The sequence below is a fragment of the Crotalus tigris genome, unplaced genomic scaffold, assembly GCF_016545835.1.
Source record: "Crotalus tigris isolate CLP2741 ecotype Arizona unplaced genomic scaffold, ASM1654583v1 scf7180000017841.2860490, whole genome shotgun sequence".
Taxonomy (NCBI): Eukaryota; Metazoa; Chordata; class Lepidosauria; order Squamata; family Viperidae; genus Crotalus; species Crotalus tigris.
The window spans coordinates 2,006,961-2,034,138 of NW_024096667.1; the positions used below are offsets into that span (position 1 = coordinate 2,006,961).

The 27,178-nt window shown below is 34.6% G+C and overlaps 1 protein-coding gene across 1 annotated transcript in view; it reads left to right on the top strand.

Moving 5' to 3' along the window:
- The first annotated feature begins 88 nt into the window (after positions 1–88).
- Positions 89–27,178, top strand: part of TTC17 (tetratricopeptide repeat domain 17) — a 54,306-nt gene continuing 27,216 nt past the window's right edge. Inside the window, exons 1-16 of the mRNA XM_039343320.1 lie at positions 89–1,308; positions 10,175–10,264; positions 10,950–11,119; positions 11,406–11,517; positions 13,469–13,600; positions 14,144–14,253; positions 17,784–17,928; positions 18,205–18,344; positions 18,669–18,829; positions 19,390–19,502; positions 21,011–21,157; positions 21,567–21,682; positions 22,068–22,242; positions 23,214–23,291; positions 24,845–25,069; positions 25,755–25,941. Of these exons, the coding sequence (XP_039199254.1) occupies positions 1,090–1,308; positions 10,175–10,264; positions 10,950–11,119; positions 11,406–11,517; positions 13,469–13,600; positions 14,144–14,253; positions 17,784–17,928; positions 18,205–18,344; positions 18,669–18,829; positions 19,390–19,502; positions 21,011–21,157; positions 21,567–21,682; positions 22,068–22,242; positions 23,214–23,291; positions 24,845–25,069; positions 25,755–25,941 (2,320 nt within the window). The 5' untranslated portion in view covers positions 89–1,089. The remainder of the gene's footprint in view (positions 1,309–10,174; positions 10,265–10,949; positions 11,120–11,405; positions 11,518–13,468; positions 13,601–14,143; positions 14,254–17,783; positions 17,929–18,204; positions 18,345–18,668; positions 18,830–19,389; positions 19,503–21,010; positions 21,158–21,566; positions 21,683–22,067; positions 22,243–23,213; positions 23,292–24,844; positions 25,070–25,754; positions 25,942–27,178) is intronic.

Below are 27,178 nucleotides of genomic sequence, written 5' to 3' on the forward strand. Positions count from 1 at the left end.
CATTTTTAGAATAGTATAAATATCACCAACCTTAGGGTTTTTTACTGATATGTGACCATGTAAAAATACAATTTATTCAGAAACAAGCATGTCTGGATGTTTCTGCTTTTGTTATTAGGATAATACATTTCTCAGCTCTATTCTGAATAAAGCTAGGAAAAACGGTACCTTAATACAAAGTTAATTCTTGGCAGATTCGTGGATTTCTAACTGACAAGTAGAAGCAACTAATTGTTTCCTTCACACAATTTAGTTGACGAGCTAGTTAATAGTGTATCACGGATGGACCAATATCGCTTCAACTGGGTTTTTGGTTGGCTCCTGTGGTCAAGCGCTAATATATAACTGGACATCAGAAACAAAAAAATACGCTGAAAAGTATTTCTATTTAAATCTGAACAAAAGCGATTAAAACTTGGATAACAACCAGGATACAAAGCAGTAAGTAGAAAGGGGGGAAAAAAACATTCCTCCACAAAAATTGAAAACAGGAATTGGGCAGGCTTCCAGTTTCCAAAACAATCCTTTAGCGTTTTTTTCAGGCAGCTGTCCAAATAATCACTTGCAGTCCGAAACGAGGCCAACTCCCTGCTGAGACAACAGTGACGGTGCGTTTTCAAGCGCTGTAGGACAGGTGCAACGCCCGAGTAACTTCCCTTGCATTCCGCCAACAAAAGAGGCGTGGCCCTCGTTCGGCTGACAGCACCACAGAGCTCGGGATTGGCTGCTGCTGCTGCCGCCGAGCTGCACGTGGAACCGGAGGACGGGCGACGAAAACAAGCAACACGCCGCGCCTTCTCCCTGGAGGCAACGCCCTCTTTTGCCACATTCTTGTCCCCGCCTCCAATTACTCGTATAGAGTTAAAAAATATTGGAAGAGTCGCCTTCCTACCGCCAGTCTACAAGATATACAGAGCCCTCGCGCCGCACTTTTTCATTTCCACGTCAAAGATGGTGTACACCTACACACAGACAGGTCCACTTCCCCCAATTTCGCGTTGTTCGAACTCTTCCTTTTTTCAAAAAAAAAACCCCTCTCTTATGATAGACTACTAGAGCAGTAGATTCAGACGCACTTTCGTTTCCAAAATGGCGAGTTACGTGCTTCCGGTTCCGGGTAAGGCGGGCAGGCTAAGGTTGTGGAAGATGGCGGTGGCAGCAGGAGCGTCCGGATGGAGTGGCCGAAGGCTGGCGTGCGCCTCCGTGCGCTCGTTCTTCGGCCTGTATTTTCTGCTGGGCTTGGCGCCTCGTCCAGGCGCCGCCACCACGCACTGGGTGGTCACCGAAGACGGCAAGATCCAACAGCAGGTGAGGATGGGGTTTTCAGGTCGACACGAAGAACGTCCCTGTGAAAATATTTCTCCCCTTCCTCAGTTTTTCCCGGGCTGGCGGGAAGAGCCGAGGGTTTGCGCGGGCTTCTAGGTAGGAAAAGCATAGCCGGGTCAGCTTCCCTCGAGAGTTGCCGGTAGGTAGGTAGGGCTTGTCCTTTCAGAAGGACGGCTGAACCTGAGGAGAGAGTTCCGAGCCGAAACTTTTCTCCCTTTGCGATTCGAATTACGCTGGAGGGTATTTTCATCGTTTCGGTTTTCGAAAAGAAAGGCTTGCCTGGCTTTTCGGTTAACAGTTTGGCTGGATCCACCACCAAGTACGGCGTCCGGTGTTTTCCCCACACGGGCCAGTGTGAATTCACAGGCGAGGGAAGGATGAAATCAACGCGCATCTCTTCTCCTGCATAGGGTTGTCCGAGATAGGTTGCCTGTACGCGTGAAGATCCTGTTTGGCCATTGAGATACGGGGGACAGAGGGAGTGAAAACACGACATCATTTTATATGCATATTTCATGTGTTCCAAAAATGTTGTAAGTTTTCCATATTAGAAAACTCCGAACCCTGAATAATTTTCTTTTATGTGTAACATGTCTTCTAATGATTTGATTGGTTTCAATTGTTTTTCATTCTCTCTTGAGGTAATGCTTTCAAAAGAAGAAATGCTAAAGCTAAGTATTTTTCCTTGGTACTCTTGTATACTTGGTACCCACAACTGCCATTTTATTGCCCATTCAAATAACATCTTTGCAGAGTTTTTCAGTCTTTTTTTGCTGAATTAGACTAGCTAATAACAAGAGCAAATCTTTAGAAATTGCAAGCTAACATTGAAAGAAAAAAAACCATCTAGGAAATTTTACTGCTTGCTTATTATGCATTTTTATTGTTTGCTGTACTGTTTTATTATTTATTATTATTTGAAAGCCTTAACTAAAACACTATTTTTACATAAAAAAATAACTGATAGGGGAGGGTAAATTAAGCATTACTATATTCTCAGCGAATCTCAACTGTCCTCCATTTTAATGATAAATTATCCTGGAGAAAAGCTGCACTCTTCACAAAGTCTACATCTCTTATTTTCCTGCCTGTATATGGCAATGAAAAGCTGTTGGTGGAGAATAAAGTTTCAAATGCTGCTTTCTGTTTTCATTGCAATGAATCAGATGCCTATGTAATCTAATACAAGCATGACATCTCTTTGCAAAAGTCATTCTAATTCATTATTTCTTAAAAATCTTGTAAATTCAAGAATAATTTCTATCTGATACATTACAGTAATTAGGTTGAGCACTGTATTTTCTCAGATCTCCTTTAACTGTTTCATTCATATAATTCAGTGGACAGCATCGTCAGCTTTATGTTTGCCTTTTTCATTCCATTTGCTGTTTAGTGCCTATCATTCAGTAAACGATGGAGATCTTAAGAGTTTCAAGAGTACAAAGTCCCATTTTGCTGTGCAGGGACAGAACAATACACTTTGGTGTTTACGTTATAATTGCACCAAACTAGATTGCTTTGTCATTTTTAAAATAAATTCAATCAATAATTGTGCAGATATAACCATCAAATGGCATTTAGTCCTTAACAGGGAATGATCTGTAGCATATATTTATTCCCTAGCGTCCCTGTTTCTTTTTGTCATACTGCACATGTACTGCAGGTTGTTTTTTTTAAAAAAATGAGAAATGTATTTAGTCTTGTAATGGGCCAATCCTATGATCAATAATTATGAAAAATTTCTTTTTCTCCCATGTTTCCATTTTCTCACCCTCTACTACCTATTTTGGAGGGAAGGGGGCTTATCTCAGATCCAATAATACAAAAGAATAAACAAATTATTCCAGTTCCTAAATTATAAAGTATAAATTAGCTGTTGAGTTAATAGAGTTATAGCTGGTGGTCTAATTCATATTTCATATTAGGTAGCTCCCACCTTAAGAAAAAATGCATTTAAAAAGTGTTGCCTTAATTAATCAGTTTGTGCAAGAGAAAATACAAGGGACCCAGTATTTAGTCCAGATCACTGAATATTTTATTTTTACAGCGAAACACACTGATCATTCATTATGGAGAAATCTACCTCTTATGAAATTTTTAAAATTGCATTTCATTAAGCAATTATTAGATAATATATAAATGATGATACACATGGATAATTGTATTTCATTGACAGCAATAGCACTTAGATTTATATACCACTTTACAGCCCTCTCTAAGCCGTTTACAGAGTCAACATATTGCCCCCAACAGTTTGGGTCCTCATTTTACCAACCTTTGAAGGATGGAAGGCTGAGTCAACCTTGAACAGGTGAGAATTGAATCGCCAAATTGCAGACAGCCGGCAGGCAGCAGAAATAGCCTGCAATATTGCATTCTAACCACTGTGCCACCACAGTTATCTGATGCAGATAACTAGATATATAATATAACAAGTAATGGCATTACAGCTTTTTCTCCCTTCTTCACAGGTTGAGTGTTTGCCAGCAGAGGCAATCATTATTGGCCAATGAAGGAGTGCTCATACCTAGGTTTTTCATTGTGGTGTTTCTAGGCATTACTAGGTTTATGGACACTTTGGGGATTCATCATCTGTTCCCTATTCAGATGAATTTAATTTTAAATAAAATTTATAATTATATTGCAAAGGCATTAGAAGGCAATAATAATAATAATAATAATAATAATAATAATAATAGTAATAATAATAATAATAATAATAATAATAATAATAATAATAATAATAATAATAATAATAATAATAATAATAATAAAGTTGGAAGGGAGGAGTTGCTCAGGCAGGAAACCCTATACCATTTTGGACAAACGGCTCTTCCAGTCTCTTCTTAAAAATTTCCAGTGTTGGAGCATTCACCACTTCTGGAGGCAGGTTGTTCCACTGGTTAATTGTTCTAACTGTCAGGAAGTTTCTCTTTAGTTCTAGGTTGCTTCTCTCTTTGGTTAGTTTCCACCCGTTGCTTCTTGTCCTGCCTTCAGGCGCTTTGAAAAATAGCTTGACTCCCTCTTCTTTGTGGCAGCCCTTGAGATATTGGAACACTGCTATCATGTCCCTCCTCGTCCTTCTCTTCATTAAACTAGACATACCCAATTCCAGCAGCCGTTCCATATATGTTTTAGCCTCCAGTCCCCTAATCATCTTTGTTGCTCTTCTCTGTAATATTGATAGATAGTAGCATTTCATTGTTTGTTTCTAATGTGCTCACATCTTACACTGAATAATAACAAGGATAAGCTGGGAGCTAGAGAGTGAATGTAAACACTCTTAAGTTGAACTCAGCTCCTAGTAACTGCACATATATTTTCTTTACAATGATATAATGCTATTATATTTTATAGGATTTAATTTTTGAAATAGATCTAGTATTTTATTAGACTTTTCCATCCAAATAGTACAAATCTAATCCTGTTTAATTTTATCAAAGCCAGACAAGGTCACAGGGAACAGTTTTGCTCATTGCTTCATTTAGTTTGTGAATCAACAAGCTTTTCCATGGCAGTCATTTTCTTTCAGCACCCACAGCAAGCTATCAAAATATCTTATTGTATAAAATTATTAGAGATTTTTCATCTATCTGTTTTTCTTCTGTTCCTTTTATGACTGAATTCAGTTGTTTTTCTTTTTCTTTTCTTTTTTTAGACTTATAAATCTTTGGTTATTGTTTTCTTTTATATATTACACTGCAACTTTTCTCAATCCAATCTTTCTGTTCATTAGTGGACTATTTTCCAAAATTCTCAGCAAAAGCCATAATTGCTCAGTAATTCTGGAACTCAAAAACTGGGATAGATGAAATATGTTTAATTATATATAATGAGTGGCATATTTAAACTTGCAAAGTTTAGTTACTTTTAAAATTCATGGTTGAATATAGAAAGTCAGAAATTTAATTTATATTTTGGTCACAGCTTTCCTACTTGCTTATCAGTAACTCCAGTCATTGTACTTAAGTTACCTTCCAGTGAAAAGAATTTTTACTGACATTTTAAAGCACATGGGATAAAAGCATTCAAGCATTTTTTAGAGAATGGCAAATATACAAGAAATGCTATTAATTTTAACTTGAAAATTAACTCAAAGTGCAATCCACTTTTTTTTTTAAAAAAAAAAAAGGGCAGGGGCACGTCTTCCTTTAGAATTGAAATAAAAACTAGGGATGGTCCAGTTTGGAAACAGAATTTGAAATTTGAAGTTGATACTCTATTGCACAAGTCAGAAGTCAATACCTTTTCTTTTTTTTTCGCCCTTACCTCACTTCTCTATTTCGCTTTCCCTTCTCATCTTTTCCGCTATCTGCATTTGTATTTCCATTGTATATTATAAACTAATAAAACTTTAAAAGAAGAAATAAAATTTTATATGAAGATGGAAGAGAATATTCAAAAAGTTGTCTGTCAGGCTGGATCTAGACCAAAGATAATAAAAAGGGCCCAAAGAGTGTACCCACAGCCTTATAGAACATTGAGATAACTTTTCCTGACTGTTCTGGACTGAGACTACAATGCTTTATAGTAATATTGAACTGTAGCTCTTGAGTGATTTCAGTTCTTCAAGAACCTTGGTAAGGAAAAACATAATCATCAGTCTCCTCCACAATAAATGTGTTGGCAGACTCTGTTGGCTTCAGGGTGTTAAGGCCAACCAAAGGGGTGGAGCTTTATTTTGTATTTGACTAGTAAGTATAAGGATCAAAGGCTTGCTGGAGTTGAGGGAAAAGTTTCTGAAACCTTTCTTCAGAGTTTTTCTGGCTTATTGCAAATTTCAAAGGAACATTCGTTGATGAAAGAAGGTTGGCTTCTCTCAGGAGATGTTTGCAAGCAGCAGTTGCTGATCAGATTGTATGTTGTCCTCTGAAGCAGTCAGTACATGTCCTGTTTCCTGCATAGAGTGTTTTGTTGTTGTTTGTTTGTTTAAGAATTACTTTTGATTTAGCGAGAACTAAGACTTCATGAAGGTTTATCTGAAACTCTGTCTTGACAAAAATTAAATCATATTTCAACCTACCTCTTTTTTTTTTAAGTTCTCTTCTGAAATCTTTATCCTATAACAGAAGCAGCTACATGGCACACACTCACACCACATTTATTTCTCCAGACAACAGACAGGAAACAGCTATGAAAAGGAAGATTTCTCTTCAATTTGCAAGACATTTATCCTGCTTGGGCTTCTACAAGCCCAAGGGTCTTAGGTGTTATCTTTCTAAACTTACAGTCTCTCTGGGTTTCTCTGAAATAATGGGAGACGATATGAGATATGGGAAATGCATTCCTACTTACTTGTCCATGAATATGGGATTGGTCAAATAGATCAGGTAAGTAGATGCCAGTTTTCTGATCTCAGAAGACCCTAATTAGACAATTCAAAAAATATGATTAGACACTACATATTTTTTAAGATTAATTTTATCCTGCCTTTATTTTATATGAATAACTCAAAGCGACAACATACATAAGTGGTGCTTCCTCCTGTTATATTCCCACAAGAACAGACCTGTGAGGCAGAGGTTGGACTGAGAGAAAGTGCCCCGCCCAAGTTTACCCAGTCTTAGGCTTCCATATCTAAGGTAGAAAAAGAATTCACATTTTTCTTGTTTTCAGGAACATAAAAGCATGCTGAAAGCAGGATGATACTGTCAGGAAAGCAAAATAAAAAATAAAAATACTATTATTTAACTATAATTTGAGTAATATGTTGGGAAAGCAACACTTGACTTGATTAATATATCTTTTAGAATATTGATAAAGTTAATAAGATAAGGATTACCCTTAAAGTGTGTCCTTAGAGATATGCTAGGCATCCAGTAATTTATAGTTTTAATTAAGATTAGATCTTTTCAAAAACATACTAAAATTTCTTTAAATGTAAAATCAGCAGAATGATGCACTTCAAAAAATACCCCAAATTGTCTTTTAGTATTTAGATTTATATTTGCATCTTCTGATGGCCTTTTCCAGAATCAGGATGGAAGAAATTATTTGTTAATAATTTGAATTTATACTGATGTCCAGGGTTTTTTTTTTAACATGTACACAACATAGTCTTAAAAAGAGGGTGCTTTCCAATAGTTATCACACTATTATAATCCTAATCCTTTAAACTGTTTTATTAAGGGAAGAAAGGGTTTTGTACTCCATTTAGTATGGTACCGTTCAATTTTTTATTTGCTCTATTTTATTTCCTTGTCTTAATATTCAGTTAGGAATATGGCTGAATTGGACTTGTGGTATTTTGAAAATACAAAGTTAAATGTATTAAATTATACACACCCTGAATTAGATTTTTGTTCTAATTAAGCATGGAATAGATCATAAGCTTAATATGACATAGAAATAGCTACAGTACTACCAATGGAGTTAATTAAAGTAGTAAGAAAATGAGCAGCCTTTAAAGCTGTGCAACTACTTATTTCTTCATCGTATATAAAAGTGAAAGTTACCTAAGAAGAAAATACTAATATCACTGCTATAATTTCAATAGCTAACGATTCTGTTTTTATCTGGATTCTAAATGCCTTAAAAATAATATTGCAATATATAGCTCTTTTGAAAAATAGGTATTTGCACAAGTTTTTGAATTTCAGTGAATACAATCTCCAATATCCATTGAAAGGTATCAACTGTAGTTTAAGGCTAAGTTACTGCTATTTAATACAACATTTTCTCTTTGGAAAAGAAATCTTATTTTTTATATAATTTATAGTATGTAAATGGAATTGAGAGTAAGGATAATGCGTGCAAAATTCTGAAGACTCAATAAAATATGGATTTATTTATACAAAAGAAAATCTAGGAAAAAAGTTACATGAAATGTATACCTCTTTAATGCTACAAATATATGATTTTGAGAGAGACTGTTGGATTAGCTCAGGGGTGTCAAACTGCCAGCCCGCAGGCCAGATGCATCATAGCAAAACCTTGCCCACCCCATTGCCAGCAATAGCAAAAAAAGTCGCAACACATCACGTGATGTGGGTTTGACACCCCTGGATTAGCTGAAAGTGTGCTAATAAAGTATGCTGATAACTTCTTGAAGCACATACTAGTTTCCCTCCCTAGTTCTCTGTGGAAATCTATATCAGTTCCTTGTTCCATAGCTGAATTTTTCTTTTCTCATACTTTTCTCCCTCAGTTATACTATCTATCATGTTAAAGTAGTTGAGTCTCTTCATGTGAACAGTCAGTTTATACTCATGAAATGTTTCCCCTTCTAAATATGCATTACCAAAAGACCTTTGCGCCGTTTCTTCAGGACCTTGGGCAGCTCACTTGTTAAAAAAGAGTAAGAAGGTGATGCAGCTGAAGTTGTATTCCCTTCACTTAAATTTAATCCATGTGTTGTTTGTTCCCAAACCATGTTTTCATTTGGAGATGGAAACTTTTTTCTTCCGTTTTTAATCTTGTTGGGTAAAAAAATTGTTCTGTCTCTGAAGTGTTAATCACTTGGAAAAAACAATGTACCATAATTTAAATGCAAAACTTGCAGAATTTTTAGTGGCATTAAAAAAAAATCAGAAATTAGATGCTTCTGAAATTAAACTTTTTTTTCTCTGTGTCAAGTGTACCCGTTAATTAATTCTTCCTGAACATTTAATTTCTCACACAGTTAAAGCTTTTGAATCCATTGTAGTATTTTTTTTTATTTTTAATGGAATTTACCTCTGAATATTTGTAATAAAGGTGCACAATCTGCAGCCAAGGAACTGTATGCAGCTCTATTTTTGCAGCTCTCTGAGCACCTCTGGACTGGGTAGACCCAAAGTTCTGGCTTTTGGGAAGATATTAATCAGTAAGTAGGAGCCAGAACCTCTGCAGAATTTTAATGCACCTGTTTCGTCTCTTAAAATTAAAAAAATATCTGGCTTTTTTTCTATCTGGAGAAACAGGATGTTTCTAACACTAAATATTTTAATTTGAAACATTTTGCATGGTACTTTTATTCTGTAGTACATTCAAATAAGAGTTCAGTTTCCTTTCTGAACAAATATTTTTGTTCCAGTCAGTGACCAGAAACTTACACATTTTTGTGACAGATAGATTCCATTTTATTATTGATTATAAGTGCTGCATTTGGCGCTAAAGTATCACTGCGAAGGGGGGGAGAGTAGGGGGAGGAAAAATTAGTGTAATCTAATTTTAAGTGTTTTAAATCTCTGTTTTAGATGAGCCTCTCACATGTTTGTATTTTTTTTATTATTATCAATGTCCATTGAATAGTGTTCTCTTTTATGCAGTAGAATTTTCTTTGCTTTTAAATAACAGGTCAGTTAGGGAAAATTTGATCATACCATAGTTTACATTACCCGAAATTATTTTCCCTCTTTCCAGAATATTCTCTAAAGATCTGTGAATATGAATTTTACTTTTTTTTCTCTTGTCTAGACAACAGCACATGCCAGTCACCATTTTGCATTTTATTTGTTCAGTTACTATTTTTACTAGTTTATAACAATGACAAAAAGATACAAGAAGAAGGAATGTGTGTTTCCTAGTGTCAATGCTATGTAAATTGCAATTCTTTGTTAGGTCCAGAACTGTGCTTAATACTAATTTTCTAACTAGAAATGTAAAATGTATCAAAATTGAACTCACCATATCTTTTCAGCCAAATAGGAACCATCCTTAAGCTTAAACATAAGCTTAAATAACTAAGTTCTGAAGTCCAAGCATATAAATCCAATCCAGATATAGGTAGCCTTTGATACAGATCTATGTGTTCATCATTCTTAAGATGCTACAGTGTGATTTAGTAGGCTAGTTTATTCAGAAGAATGCAAGAAAGACAGTTTGAAGGAAGAAATCGTAACAATAGTTATTTTGGATTGTATTGCAGGTTGACTCACCAATGAATCTGAAACATCCTCATGATTTAGTAATATTAATGAGACAAGAAACAACTGTTAACTACCTCAAAGAGCTGGAGGTGAGATTGGTATAATGATTTTATTTTCAAAATTGTCTTTTTGGCAAACAAAAGTAGGAAACAATAATTTTCTTTGTCAGTATAAATTTGTAGTCTTAAAAATATTAAGTCTGGAAGTTTTAGCCTCAGTTCTACATTTTTAGTAGTGTACGTTTACTACTATGTTACTTTGGTCATCCAAGCTAACACATGTCCTTTTTGAGAGTTTAACTGAACTCTTTGAACTGTAGTTGTATAATAAGGGTGATGACTTTTACCCTTAATGTTCTTCCTTGTGCACATGTATCAAATAAGCAGAAAATTACTTTTAAAAAATAATAAGCCAATTCAATTGCTGGTTTTTGATGGTATGGTTAGGTGCAAAATATCTTAATTTTCAACAGCATTATCTTTGGCAATTTTTTTCTTCAAAAAAAAAAATTAAAGTGAACCTAAGACTTAATACTTTCGTTTTAACTCTTACAATCCTAACCATTCCCAACCTCATAAAATAGGCAGATAAGTAAGTTTCAGATCACTAACTCCTAGTAATATCACTGTGCATTATCCCTATATACCTTGAAGTTAAGGAACAAGAGACAATTGCCATGTCATTTTCATAGAAAATGAATATGTATTTTTGGTGATATTTGTATTTTGAACCATGCATTTTATTTTATTTGGGGGTTTTGTTTTGTTTTTGTAGAAACAATTAGTAGCTCAGAAGATCCATATAGAGGAGAATGAAGACAGAGATACAGGATTGGAACAAAGGCATAATAAAGAAGATCCTGACTGTATTAAAGCAAAAGTGCCCTTGGGGGATTTGGATCTCTATGATGGCACATATATCACCTTAGAGAGCAAAGACATCAGGTACTAAGAAAGCTAATTGTGTTAAAAAAAAAAAGTAAAAAAGCTGTTATTTAGAAGGAATCTAAATCAATCCCTAGCTAGTAACAAGCTGCTTGGATAATTGGTTTTCATGTTAATTACAGCTGTTTTGGGAGATGGAAGAATGAACAGTGACACGCTATAGAAAAATATGTTTTAGTAGAGTTATTTTTGGCAGGATTCCCACATTGCTTTTCCTAATTAGTATTTTGTAATTTTTTTGTTGCACCAAAATTCTGTTATTTATTTATTTGTTCTTATGCTTTAGTCTTGAAGATTATGTAGACACAAAGTCTCCTTTGCCTCTAGACCTAGAAGAACCAGAATGTACTAAAATTTTAGATCTACCGTACAGCATTCATGCATTTCAGCATTTACGAGTAAGTAATTGGTTATATTAGTATTTTAAATACTGCAGATTGAGAAGTTACAGTCGTGTTATTAGCCCAGTACAAGAGAATTCAGAAATCACAATTGTTTTGATGCTGCAGATCTTTAATTCTCTTTGTTTAAAAAACTATTTTACCTATTTTTTTGTATTGTGTTGTATTTTCAATCTTGTCTTGATTTTTGTATGCTTGTAAAAACTCCTATGCATAAACACAGTTAACTTTATATCCTCCTGAATTATTGAAGAAGCAATGCATTCATATAGAATAATAAGCCTACATTTTAAGATTTTTCTGCTTTGAAACATGATTTCTTGGAATCATGGTTCCATGTGACTGAACTTAGTTACCTAATATCATTAGGTATTTAGCACATCAAGCCAGGGCTATTATTTTCCATTTTTTTTCTATGCCTTGTATTTCATTTCTGCTATGAGTATTTCAGTTCAGTAATTGAATTCCAGCAAGGTGCATGCAAACGTCTGTATGAGAGTATGAATATTTTAAAATCTGTATATTTTAAGATCTTTGCCACTTTGGCAAAGAAATCATAATTTGATGTGGACAACTAGATTTTCTAGTTGTTGTCGTGACTGTCATGTCTACTTAAACTAGTTAAAGTGAGTGCGCCTTACTTCTGAGTAGACATGCACTGCATCTATCATTTGAAAGATTTCTAAATTACATTTCAGACCAGTTCACCCCTACCAAGGCAACTAATTTTCAAGCATAATAAAAATAATTACCCCATAAACTCTTATTTTTAAGCAGCAGTTTAAAAAGCTTCAAAGATCCAATGTATTAAACAAATGCAGACTGTAATGTAAATATATTTAAAATGCTTTTAAAGTTATTTGATAAAACCATGTATTGTTTATCAAGATGCAGCATTAATGGTTGCATCTGGGTACTTTTCATGATATTTTTGAGAAGAGTTACAAATCATCATTTAAAGTAGCTATAGATAGGCCTCGAACCATGAACATTCATTCAGCAACTGAAGTTGTGACAACTTTAAACAAACAATGGTTACAACTGCTCCTCAGAGTACCAACCATTGCAGCATCCCCACAATCACATGATTGCAATCTGGGCTCTTGGCAACTGGTTCACACTTGAAGTGCCCCATGATCACATGATCACCCTTTGTGACATTCCCTGCCAGCTTCTCACGTGTATTCCCCAATAGGGAAGATGGCAAGTTGCTGGGTTAGGTTTCTCTCTCCCACCTGAATCCCTCCTCCAGCCCCTCTGCACTCATACTATGCTGGCCAGTCGTGCACCCCTGCATGCTCTTTCTGACTTGCACTGTGCCTCTTGTACACTCCACCCTAACCCCCATCATGCACCCTTTCATGCAGTGCCTCTTTCACACTTCCTTGTGCACTCTCCTCTGCACCTCCTCACTCCCATCCCAACCCAGCAGCAGCAACTTATCTGCCTACCAGCGACTTGGAAGTTGCCTAACTTAATGACTTAATGGTATTTGCTTAACAGTATTTTTTTTTTTAAGTGGTTTGCTACTGCCTTCTTAGGGCTGAGAGAGAGCGATTGGTCTAAGGTCACCTAGCTAGTACTAGAATTCAGGTTTCCCTGCTAGTCCAGAACTTTAACCACTAGAATAAATTTGCTGTCCAAATTATAATAGTTACCTTTTCAAAGCTATTATATCTTTTGTTAGAATACAGGCAGGGAAGCTAAATATGGTGAAGCAATGGTATTGCCTAGTTTATTGGGTTTTCTATAAAGAATATGACTTTATTAGTAAGAATTGTGCAGCTCAAAATGAAACCTATTACACCTTGAGAAATATTATATATGCACAGTTATGCCATAAAGTCTAATTAGGTTTAAGGGAACATAAAATTTGGTGGGTTGTTTTTTCAAAAAGGCAAACCACCTTAAGAATTCAAATGCTAATACTTTTCCTCTTTTCATCTAGGGTATTCAGGAAAGAGTTAATCTTTCTGCACCCTTGTTACCTAAAGAAGATCCTGTATTGAATTACCTATCAAGAAGATTAGGAAGAAGTATAGAAGAGATAGGACATCGCATATACGAAGGTCTCTTGAAGGTATTGATACAGTCACTACTTTTGCTGTCCTGTCTAAATCAGCATCATCTAGAACAAAATCAAGCAGTTTTGCAGGCCAGGGCAGCTGGAGGCCTGATTCATCTTTCTGAAACCTTATTTGCTTCTTCTAACCATGACTGCTGAAAATTGACAGTACAGTTTCCCATCATTTTGAGATGGGAAGTTTATGAAGAGAATGCAATAACATTTAAAGAAGGCATAGCCCAGTTATAAAATAAGTCCTTCCCCCAAAGCCTAACATGTATTGGTGTATGTGATGTAGTTCCCTCCAGTTTGCAGTTGTCAGTCTCCTCACAAAGTGCAGCTTCCAAAAATTTCCTTACTCTGTTTAAAAGGTCTGATGCAGAACATAATACAACAGTATAATACCTGAAAAGTATTTGGAGGAAAAAAATAATTCCCATCAAAGTTATGGTCATATACATAAAGATTATAAACATGAAATTATGTTTTAAATCTGTTTGGGGCCATATTCATTTAAAATAACATCATTTCTTTCCACATGTATTATTCCTCTTACAGAATTCATCTTCTTGGGTTTTATACAATATGGCTTCCTTCTATTGGAGAATAAAGAATGATCCATATCAAGTAGTAGAATGTGCAATGCGAGCTCTCCATTTTTCTACAAGGTAAGATACATATGAGGAAGATAAAGATAGATAGGTTTACTAGCAACATAATATAATAAACATATAATATGTAAATTAAGTTAAATGGCTGTGCTTTTCATATCACTTAGGGTTGATAAGAAAATGCAGCTATAGGATATGGGCTTTTATGCACTAACTTATCATTACGAGGCCTTGGTGTAATTTAATTTCTGAAATATAATATGAATGGGGAATCTGAGAATTTCAGGGCTGATGGCTAATTAGAATAGAATAGAGCTGGAAGGGACCGTGGAGGTCTTCTAGTCCAGTCCCCTGCTCAAGCAGGAGAACCTATACCATCTCAGACAAGTGACTATCTAGCCTCTTCTTAAAAATCTCCAGTGATGGAGCGCCCATGATTTCTGGAGGCAAACTGTTCCTCTGGTTAATTGTCCTCACTGTCAGGAAGTTTCTCCTTAATTCTAGGTTGCTTCTCTCTTTGATCAGTTTCCAACCATTGTTTCTTGTCTTGCCCTCAGGTGCTTTGGTGAATAACGTGACTCCCTCTTCTTTGTGGCAGCCCCTCAAATACTGGAATACTGCTATCATGTCTTCCCTATTTCTTCTTTTCTTTAGACTAGCCAAACCCAAGTCCTCCAGCCATTCTTCATATGTTTTTATCTCCAGGCCTTTGATCATCTTAGTTGCTCTTTTTTGATTTTTTTCCAAACTCTCAACATCTTTTTTGTGATATGGTGACCAAAATTGGCTCAGTATTCCAGGCGTGGTCTCACTAGGGTTTTATAAAGCAGTACTAATACCTCGCCTGATCTTGATTCTGCCCCTCTGTTTATACAACCCAGGATTGTATTGGCTTTTTTGCCTGGTGCTGCACATTGCTGGCTCGTGGTTAAGTGATCATCCACTAACACTCCAAGGTCCCTCTCACAGTTACTGTTTTTAAGCCATGTCTTGCCCAGTCTGTACTTGTACTTTTGATTTTTCTTGCCTAGATCTTTCTTGGCAAGATCTTTTTGGATCCTGAGTTTGTCTTCTGAGGTGTTGGCTACACCTGCCAGTTTGGTGTCATCTGCAAATTTGATGAGTTCCCCTTCAAGTCTCTCATCTAAGTCATTGATGAAGATATTGAAAAGTACTGGGCCTAAGATGGTACTCAACTGCTTACTTCTCTCCATGTAGATGTAGTGTCATTGAGGACTACTCATTGAGTATGGTTTGTTAGGCAGCTACAGATCCATTTGGTGATGTTGTCTATTCCACCTTTTTCTAGCTTACCAAGGAATAGGTTGTGAACTACTTTATCAAATGCGTTACGGAAGTCTTAAGTATACTACGTCCACACTATTTCGTTAGTCTTTCAGTTTAGTCACTTTGTTAAAGAATGAAGTAAGATTGGTTTGGCATGATCTGTTTTTAACAAACCTGTGCTGGCTACTAGTTATAACTTTGTTTGCTTGTAGTTGTTCGCAGATCTATTTTTTGATTATCTTTTCTAGGATCTTCCCAGGTATTGATGTTAAACTGATTGGTCTGTAGTTTCCTGGGTCCATTTTTTTTCCTTTCTTGAAGATGGGAAACCACATCAGCTCTTTTCCTATCCTCAGGTACTTCCCCAGTGCTCCAGGATTTTTGAAAAATGTGGTGCAATGGTTCTGAGATAACATCTGCTAGCTGCTTCAGAACTCTGGGATGTAATCTGTCAGGCCCCGGTGATTTATATTCGTCAAGGTCGGATAGATGTTCTCTTATCATTTTCTTGCTTATTTTAATTTTTGTTTCTAATTTGTCTCTTGCGATGTTTTTTTTGGGGGGGGGGTATGTTGGGCTATAGTTTCTTTTTGTGTGAAGACTGATGCAAAGTATGAGTTAAGCAACTCTGCTTTCTCCCTGTTGCCTCTTATTTCCTTGCCATCTTCTCTCTTTAGTGGACCTACAGTTTCCTTGACTTTTTATTGTTATTAATATGTTGAAAGAAACTTTTTTTATTATCCTTGATTTTTGTTGCAAGTCTTTGTTCATTCTGAGCCTTTGCCTTCCTGACTTCATCTTTGCATGTTCTGGCTGTCTGCTAATAATTGGCCTTAGTTTTGTGCCCCTCTTTCCATTTTTTGTATTTGCCTTTTTGTCTTTCAGTTTGTCAGAGAGATCTTTGTGCAGCCATGCTGGTTTCTTCTTGAATTTCTTGTTTTTCTTTTTCAGTGGTATTGTGCTGGTCTGGGCTTTTATGATCAGATTTTTCAGAGTTTTCCTTGGGTTATTTTCCCCTTCAGATTTTTCATCCATGGGATCTTTCCTAGGTTCTCTCTGAGTTTCTTTAAGTCAGCTCTTTTGAAGTTCAAGACACTGGTAGGATTGTTTTCTGTTGCAAGTGTTTCCATTATATTAAATTCCAGTATGACGTGGCCACTTTCACCCAAGGTTCCGGCAATTATGTACACTATTACTGTTTTCCCTTGTTCAGTTTCAGTTGGAGGAAATAAATATTAAGATCCTGGAGGAAAAGTGTAATATAAATTAATAAATGAATACATACCCATTTAAATAGTAGTACTTAATCTATGTTTGGCTCAATTGTTTCTTTATTAGCTACTTCTGATGTACAGTAACGCTATCAGCTTGTCAACGCTGCTAATATTGAATATTCTTGCTTTGACAAAATATGCAGAACTGTCTGGTACTTTTAGAGTTAATTCAGATGAGAATGAGGGAGGAGAGAAAAGCCCGTGGAAGGGAATGGAAGTGAATCTTTGCCCTCCAGGTAATTGGAAGATGTGACTCATGACCCCAAAATAGGGAAGGGGAAATGCCTGGAATATTATGTGCAAAGGAAGCGAAATTCAGATCTTGGCATCCATCATGCCATGCTGACACGCCTCTACACTAATAAAGGCTTTTTTAGGTTAAACCATGCCTGAAAGTTCTTTGAAGTGTTTCATTAGTCAGACACATGACATAGCTATTTTGAATCAAATTATTGAATATAAAGTATATGCCATGGTACTTACACAAGATGCTATCTACTCAAAAGTACTATCTTTCAATGCAGCTGAAAGTGCAGTCCTACTAACTTCAAAATGTTTCTTTCCTAGGCTATAACGTAAATGATATAACTTTACTCTGCCAGTAGGGTAATTTTTTATTAAAATGATTATTATAATTCAGATAGAGGTAGCTATGCAAACATACCACAGATTCATTCGTACTTAATTTTTCATTCTGCTGTTTATTGGAAATGTTAGCTAAATGGTTGACTTTTTAGCATTAGGTTAAACTAGTAGCTCTGTCTACAATATATCTGCTCTTCAAACCACGTGCTTAAAGGTACTCTTTGGATACAATTTGCAGTTTGAAATAAATCCTTCATATTGGATTGGACCAGCAGTTTATCAAGCCTTGTGTATAGTTAACATTATAAATTTGAGTGAAGTGCATTTTTCCATATCTCAGACTATTTTTTACTTCTATTGTATAAATTAGAAATCTGTCAGCTATTTAGAAAAAAAAGAAAACATAAATAATCATTATTATTTGTGTCTTTTCTCTTTCAGGCATAATAAAGATGTTGCACTGATAAATCTGGCAAACGTGTTACACAGAGCACATTTCTCTGCTGATGCAGCTATTGTAGTCCATGCTGCTCTGGATTACAGTGATGTCTTCACCAGCTATTATACTTTAGGAAACATATATGCAGTAAATAAGACTTTAATTTTAGTTCTCTTGAATAACCATATTGCATTGTTTTACTCTTACCAATTATTCTGTCTTAAGTTAGATCATTTATATCCTATTAGGGAAGAGGAATAGAAAACTTACTGAACTAATAATGTAGTAACCATAATTTTATCTCCAGTATAGTTCACATGGTGAAATTAGTAATCAAGATGATAGATGAAATTTCAGAACTGATTTGTTTATTATAACTTTATTTCAGCTGACAACCCTTTTTCCTTCTCAATCTTTTTTCAGATGCTTGGGGAATACAACCACTCAGTTTTATGTTATGATCATGCTTTACAGGCCAAGCCAGGGTTTGAGCAAGCAATTAAAAGGAAGCATGCTGTCCTATGCCAGCAAAAGCTTGAGCAGAAACTTGAAGCTCAACATAGGTAGGCCTTTCTTCATTCTATAGTCATCCGAGGAAAACTAGTGGCTTTCTGCACTTACATCATATTTAACTATTCTTGTATCAGTTATATTTTTATTGTGATTTAAAATAACATATAACCTTATTTTTTTTAAAAAAAATAAAATTCATTCTTGTTTTTTTCTTGGTTTACTTTTCCTTTTAACATTGTTATTTTTGAGGCAATTAAAAAGTAATATACAATTGGGTCTAGTAACAACAATGTAAAACAATACATCAGAATTAGTACCAGAGTTAATTTAAATTTAAAGCAAGTTGAATGGAATTTTCTCTGTTGTTTTTCAAGATCACTTCAGCGAACATTAAATGAATTGAAGGAATATCAGAAGCAACATGACCATTATTTGAGGCAGCAGGAAATCTTAGAAAAGCACAAACTGATTCAGGAAGAGCAGATCCTGAGGAATATTATCCATGAAACACAGATGGCAAAAGAGGCACAATTAGGTATCTGTTTATATAAATAAATTCTCATAAAGAAACATTCAAACATGCACTCACATCATTGTATAAACAATTCGTTCCTGTTTCAAGAAAACCAAGGTTTCTGTATTCTGTATTCAAATACATATTGAGCAGAATACTTCATAGATAAATGTTAGCATGATTTTTAAAAATGCATATTGTTAAGTTCAGTTTTATTTAAGCAAAGTCAGCATTACTTTTCAGATAAACATAGAAACATGAAGGCTTTCAGAATCTCATTTCAAGCATTAAGTCCTTATATTCTCAGAAGGGTCATAGGGACTATTTGTAGCAACATCCTCTAAGTTGTGACTTCCTTCTGAAATAGGTATTACATTGTACAGAAGGCATCTCTCTAAAGTCATATCTATAAACTTTCAAAATGGGAGCTCTCTGAATGATTTAGAATTCCAGAGAAATCTAAACTTATGCTGAAGACTTTTGTCCTGTAGCTCGTTATAGCCGTTGCCAAACAGATATTTCTAAATATTCTTTAACTATCTATCTATCCATCCATCCATCTATGTTTTTATATCTTGCAGGAAACCATCAGATTTGTCGTTTGGGCAATCAGCAGCACAGCTTGCATTGCCAGTGGGACCAACCAGTCCGTTATCACCGTGCTGACATGTTTGAAAATGTTGAATATGTTGAGGTTTGTTTACACTGAATTTGTATGTGTGATCCATGATTTGTAAAGGTGAACAAAAGTCATGAGATGCCTAAAAATGGGGGGGAGGGGGTTAATCTTTTTCCATGAAGTTACCAATAGTAAGGCTTTTAAACAAAATTTAGGAATGCCGTGTCTAACCTGCTCCCCAAAACTCTATTTGAACTCTAAGTTCCATCCTCTACTTGATACCTGAGCACTACAAACATGAATCTGATGGAATTATTCTATAGTATTCTTTAATGTGTACTTAATCTCTTAGAGAAAATAATCTTTTCTAGTTCTCAATTCTTTATGCCCAAATGAAGCATGTTGATCATTCCTTTTGAAACTAGTGACTTTTTCAGAGAGTCTTCTGACATAAACTTCCACTTTCTATAAAAATATATTGCCTCATGCCTTTAACTCATGAAAAAATGGAGATTCTACAGTTCCATGACAAGTGAAGATAGGCATTTTTCTTTCTAAGACTGTATCTTTCTTGAAGCTTAAGTAAAGAACAGATTCCAAGCTAAAAGCACTTTACCTATTTTATTTTATTATTAGATTTTTTTAAAAAAAAAAACCCATACACTTTATTACTTTAAAAGTAACCCAAGGCAGCAAACATACATAATATTCCTTCCTTCTCTTTTTCCCCACAATATTTTTAGTTCTGGAAAAGAAAAGTAAAATACTAGCACATTCCTTGTCTCTTGACTTTATAGAGATAATACTCAATCTGAAGCCTTCAATAAATTTCCATTTATCCACCACTTCTTCCTAGCAATCCATTTTTGAAATACAGAAATTAAATACTATTAATATTTATTGAATATTGCTTTGAAACAAAGAGAAAAATCACTTTTAATAAAACAGTTCTGTTTTACAGTTACACACCATCATTATTTCAACCCCAAATTATGGATTGGAGAGTTGTATATCACTCAGATTTTATTGTGATGCCCTATAATTAGTTTAAGTAAGTAATAAATAAATAAATTCCCCATTCTTTAATGCTATCAATTGCCTAGAAGAGTGAGCATTTCTTTTTTTTAGCACTTCTCTTCCTCTCCTTCTTGGGGCTTCAGAAGCAAATTCTTTTTGCCTGATTGAAATAAGCAATGTTGGAGAAGATTATCTGTTCCTAGATCCACAATCCTCTACTAGACATATGTTCCCTCCTTGAATATGTATAATAATAAAAAAAAATAAAGTATTGCTTTCAGTTTCTGTTACATTCAACAAGTATTTCAGGAAATGTAAAAATCAAGTGATATATGTGCATAAGGCATTTCTTTGCATCTTAAGCTAATACAAGAACAACCCCAAAAATCATATGTATTATTTGTTAGTTTAGATGTTTTATGAATTTTCCAGAATTTTCAAGCAAAATTGGATCTAGTTAAATTATTTTTGTAAGAATGGTTTGTTTGTTAGTTTGTTTTTTTAAAAAAGTGTCCTTGAGGTATCAGTTCTATCCTTCATTTTCATTCCTATATTACTGTTTGCAGTTTGGTGGTGATTCTTCGATTGCTACAATGGCATCTGTGAATTCTGAACTTCAAGTCAATAGTAGTGACTTCAGCCATTCCTTGGAGTCCTCCCCTTGGGTCCATTCTGTATTCTCATTATGGGGTTTGGAAGCTGATGATTATAGGGTAAATAATACAACAAGCAATGTTACTTTTCTTCTGGTCTGGACATCGTGAAAGCTTTTTATAATATGCATAGTATTTTGAGCATAAATTACGTATTACAATAATTAGACTTCAGTTAGTCTGGGTTTCCTTTCCAGTTCAGATATTTTAAATTTGCTGTAATGTGTAATGTAAATAAGAATAAAATTATAGCCACAATGGTGCTCAGAGCTTCGTAAATTGCTGCTTGATCTTTGAAAAGCATTTGCCTGCTAGGAATTGATGTAAATAAATTGGAATCATTGTCATTGACCACATTTAAGTGGAAAATTTTGCTCCCTGTTATATTAATATCATATTCTAAAAGGTTTACCTAACACCAAATGTGATAATTAACAAAATTACTTTATGATTGTTTTTCTTTGATCAGGATAAGCAGAATATTATGTGGCCTCAAAGATCAGATTGTGTAAAAACTTATCCAGCTATCCCTTCCCCAGAGGAATTGCCAACTTATATCCTGCACCCAGAAAACAGGGGTCAAAGGTAAAAATAATGCATTTTATCTGCTTTTCTGTTGTACTTGAAGCAGTTTATATTGCATAGTTTAAAACATCTTAATGTAATCATAAAATATAAAAACTCTACATTGCTACAAAGCCCAAACTGCACTATGAAATAAACAGTTGTGAAATTATGAATCTTCATCAGTTATGAAACTGCTGTCTTAATAATTACACAGATTTTATGATCTTTTTTAATTTGCCATTAATAATGTGACCTCATGAGAGAGGTCAAACTGCTCTCTTGACTATTTGTAATTAAAAGTTCTGCCTCTGCTAGTTTCCCCACATGGATTTAGCTATGTTGTCTGGGATTATTATACTGCAGTCTGAATCATGTGGTTATTCTACTGTGCTTTGATTGTTAGAATTCATTCATTACTTGGCAATCCAGGAGAAGATCTCATGCAGACAGAATTTAATGAGCCAGATTGTTCTTCCATTACTGATATCCCTAACAGTGACTCTGTGTATTTCTTGATCAAACAACTAAACAAACATCTAGATCTAACAGAAAGAATTCCAGATGATTATGCAAAGCAAGTAAGTTTATTGATTGTGAACATGTGTTAGTTTGTTGGCATGCACATTGTTCATGTTTTATAAATGGATAGTTCCAAACTTGACAAATTGCTTAAAAAAAGTAAATCTCCCCACATAAAAATAAAATTTAGAAATAGATGAACTATTAAAGGAAATCATTGCAAAATTTGTGTTGTAGTTGATGATAAAGAATAATCTGCATTGCTATCCTCTGTTGTTTTCAAGGCGATTTTGGCCTTTTTCAATTGTTGCATGATACACGCAACTATTGAGATATATCCCATATGTAAAAAGATTATAATAAACTGTGAGCCAGTGGTGATTTACACTTTGTATTACTATAAAGTATAATGTTTTAAACTTTGCAGATGGTTAAGGGATTGACCCACAATCAATGAAACCCTTGATTTGAAACCCCTTTACTCAACCTTAATGCTATGCTGCCATCACCCACCAATCAGTAATGGTAGTCTCCTAATATTAATATACTTTACATTATATAATAATTATCTCTTCATCTTCTGGCCATCTATTCACCATGAGAAATAGATGTAACTAAAGTTTTGGGGGAGGATAAGGCATGGAATAAATGTTGTATTGGGCATGAGAGAAAATGACATATATATATTGTGCAATATTAGATTTGTAGCCCATTTTTATTAATGTTTTTATAATATATAGCTAAGGCAAAAAAACAAACAACAACAAAAGAGAGATCCATATACCGTTGCATAATCTCTACCATACTGCCAGATCTCAGGACCAGTGACAAAACTTATTAGTTTAAGTTCATGTGAAAGGCTAACAGAGTCAGGGCCAGTATAATATCTGGAGGAATAATATTCCAAAGGGCCAGCACCACAGCATTTAAGATTTTCAATCAGTGTTAGTCCTGTAATTTATACAAAAGGTTATTTTTTTTTCAATAGAAGATTTTTATATTTTCTGGTTTTAAACAATTTTTCATGCAGATCTTATATTCTCGTGTCAACAATCACTCACTTACACAAGAGCAAATAGGATCGTTCATCTATCATGCCATTTTAAAGGTGAGCTCTATTATAAGAAAGCCTTTGGGGTTATTTTTTTTAATTAATGGTGTGATTTATTGATATGTAAACTTCCTTGTAAAAGCAGTACAGGATGTTGATTACTGACTTAGTAGCAATTGCAAGAATATTTATGCAAAACAATTTACTTTGCTGTTCTGAACTTCATGCCAACAAAGTGTACTTGTGTTTAATATACTTCAGTCTTAGGATTTTCCTTGTCCTCTGGTCTTTTCCAGCCCTTTTTTACAACTGTTTCAAGTAAGGACCATAATGTACACAGTGTTCCAGTTTCTGATATATGATAGAATTATGTAAGAAAATGTTGGCAGTTTTATTTTAGTATATTTCCATCCCCTGCATGAAATTTACAGCCACTGCATATTGAACTGTTGTCTTCATTGATGTATTTATTATCTTCTTTTTTTTGTCCTAGTTAGGTACAAACAAAGGTATAAGCTCAAATCCCCTCTATATGTACAGTATATATGTGAGATTAAAGAACTGTGTCCATCAGAACAAATTTTGCACTAATATGATATGATTACATTTATTTAAATTGAACCTTATTTGTTGTTTGATTAATCATCCAATTTAAAGAGGGATTCTGGATCACAATCACTTCAGGTTTTTATATTCTGAATATTCTGCTGTCATTTCCAAACTTACTTATTTATTGGTGATTTCTACATTCCCATAACTTATGAACAAGTTAAAAAGCATAAGTCAAGCATAGATACTAAAGAAAATTATTCTTGACTTCCACATTTAACCAGTTAATAGTCCATTAAATAAAAGTCCTGTTATTCCATAACTCAAATTTGCTGAAAAGCTTTTGATGAAAAACTTTATCGGATATGTTTTGAAAATGCAGCTGTATTGTGTCAGCTTTATAATAGAACTTTTTTTTTTATTCATATAAGTCAGTCAAATCTGAAGGAGGTTGCCATTGTACTTTCTAAACCAGAAATCGGATGCTGTACTAGTGGATTCCTGCACTGAGCAGGACGTTGGAGTAAATCTGCAAAGTCACTGCCATCATTACTTCTGGGTTCTTAAAGTATACAAAGATTTTGGGTTATGACCATTTAGCCTTTCATTAGCATGAAAGTATGGATTTTTTAAAATTAAAAACCAATGTTAGAATTGAACCTGAGACATAGCTATTATTTTACTTGGGGAAAGGGAAATGTTGATCTATAGTTACTTTTTCGGCACGCTTCAAGAGTATGAGTCAGATGGTGCGGTACTTCTGCAGAAGTTATCACTTCAGTGTCAGAATATTCTAGTAGGGTTTATCTCCACTGCAGTGATATTTCTCAAATACAGTGCTTTATTTTTTTCCTAACATCTTATTCAAGAATACTGGTCCTTTTGTAAATAAAATGCTTTATATGCAACTTTTGTTTGCAAGCATGTCATTTTGGTAATTAATGGAAATGCTTTAGACCTGTATTGGCAGCTAGATTGACAAAGGGTAAACACTGCAACTAAGAGTGTAATTAATAAGGGGCGGTATTTCCTCTTTTTTTCTTTTTTTAATTGACTTTTAGGCAAGGGAACCCTTATGGCTGGTACTCAATGAGGCTAGCCTTTATTGGCGTGCACTTGGAAATGGCACCTTTGCCTTCACCTGTTTACGAAAAGCATTTAACTTGACCCCTCATGAATTTCAAGATATCCCTTTAGTCAACCTAGCAAACCTTCTCATTCATTATGGCCTTCACCTAGATGCCAGCAAGCTTCTTCACAAAGCTTTAGCCATCAATGATTCTGAGGTAAGTGATTTTTCTCAGAGAAGAAAAGCAAGATTTCTTGTCCCCACTTTTGTTCTTTCATAAGAGTTGCCAATGGAAATGTAGAAGTACTCCTTTTATTCAAACTTTGAAAAGCAGGTTTTTGTACTATTTTGTACTAGGCTGTTACATGTATGAGCCAGGAAAATCATGAAAAATACATTTTAAATACATAAGATGAAAGTAGCTATTTTCTAATTTTGACTTGTTTCCTTATTGTTCAGAAGGTCTCAGATTTCCTGGAAGGATTAGAATTAAAGATGGTTTATGAACTGTACTTAGGATCCAAGAAATATATTCAATAACAACTAGATGGCTTGTATAATCTCACTGTAGTACAGAGAATCTGTTCATTTCCTTCTCATCCTATTAATTTGCCACTCCATATTTTTGGTCTTCAATTGAAATTAAAGTTGTGTTCATATAAGAATGTATATAGCTAGTCTAAATTATTTTGTTTAGAAAAGAATGCCAGAAAAGTAATTACTGTAAAAATTCCAGTTCTTTTTACCACTTAGCAGTAGAAAAGTTTTTAAAAGATTGGGGAGGGGGGAGGTTGTTCCTGAATCTCTTTTGAAAAGCTAAAACTACATAATTAGTATATGCAAGTGAAATTCTGCCTTTCCCATGTTTCTATACTGAGAAAAGTTTGTTTTTCTCCTTTTAGCCTCTGACATTTTTGAGCTTAGGAAATGCCTATTTGGCTTTGAAGAATGTCAGTGGGGCCTTACAGGTTTTCAGAAATGCTCTAGATATTGCCACCAAATGTCTGGAGTGTGAGAGGAACCTGAAGCTGATCCGTTGTTTGCAGTTCTATCCATTTCTGTACAACATCACGTCTTCCACCTGCAGTGGTAAGCTACTATTGAAAATGTTCCCAAATTAATATCCTAACAATGTAATTCTATCTATAGAAATTAGACATTTTCACTCAGTAACATTTTTTCCATAGTTTCTATAGTTCTTTTGGGTCACTGTGTTTGCCTGGTGTTTCTCAACTTAGCAACTTTAAAATGTGTGGACTTCAACTCCCAGAATTCTCCAGCTAGAATGACTGGAAGGAGAAATTCTGGAAGTTGAAATCCACTCATCATAAAATTGCTAAGTTTGAAAAATACTGGGTTAGGCATAACAATAGTTCCCGAGGATTTTTTTTTTTTTCATTTAAGTCTCATTAAGAATAATTGTCTCTTTTTTCATCTTGGCTATTTCCAATTTCAGTGTCTGTGGACATTTTCTGCTTAGATCATGCTAGATATTAAATACTCTCTTCAGAACATTGCCTCTATTTAGGACTGTTACAATGTTTTCATATTTATTTAACAGATGCTAGAATTTATGTAACATCATGCAGCATTCACACAGAGGGGCAAAGAGTGAAGTCTAGTCTTTCTCTTGTTGATTAGAAGATGGTCATATATTAAATATAGATGATATATTAAACCATGTTCTTCGGCATCTGCAATACATTTTGAAGTTTTAGCTTCCAAACCAAACAGTGAAAACCGTAAAATAAATGTATCTCCATGCGTACTTGTTCCTTAATATATTGCTTTATAATTTTTATGGCATGCCCTAATCCCAAAAATGCACGCACACACACATTTAATAAAAACAGCCATTCATTCAATTTTGAGTGAAAGGCATGGTGGAAAGCATATTATTATTAATTCCTCTTAAATAATATACCCGAGCCCAGTTTATTATAAAATTACATTTTTCAAGGACTAAAGACAGATTGCAATGTCGTTGGGAGTTGATTGTCTTAATGATAATAGTAATAAATCCAGATTTATTTCTTTATCCTTGATAAGTACTGAACTTAAAATCTGATTACCTAAGAATCTGGGTTTAAAACTGAAAAGTTTCAGGATTGAAGGAGCAGGACAAGAACTTCTTTGCATATACAGTTGCCTATTCTTCTCCAGTTGTATAATACTTCCATTTCTCCATTAAGTGTCTATTTCTACTCTTCTCTGTTTTTCTTATTACTTTAAATGTTATCAAAATATTTCCAGTTCTTGGGCTAAAAACAGAAAATACACATAACGCTACAGTACATCATATGGGTATTTACCGCTTATGGTTCTT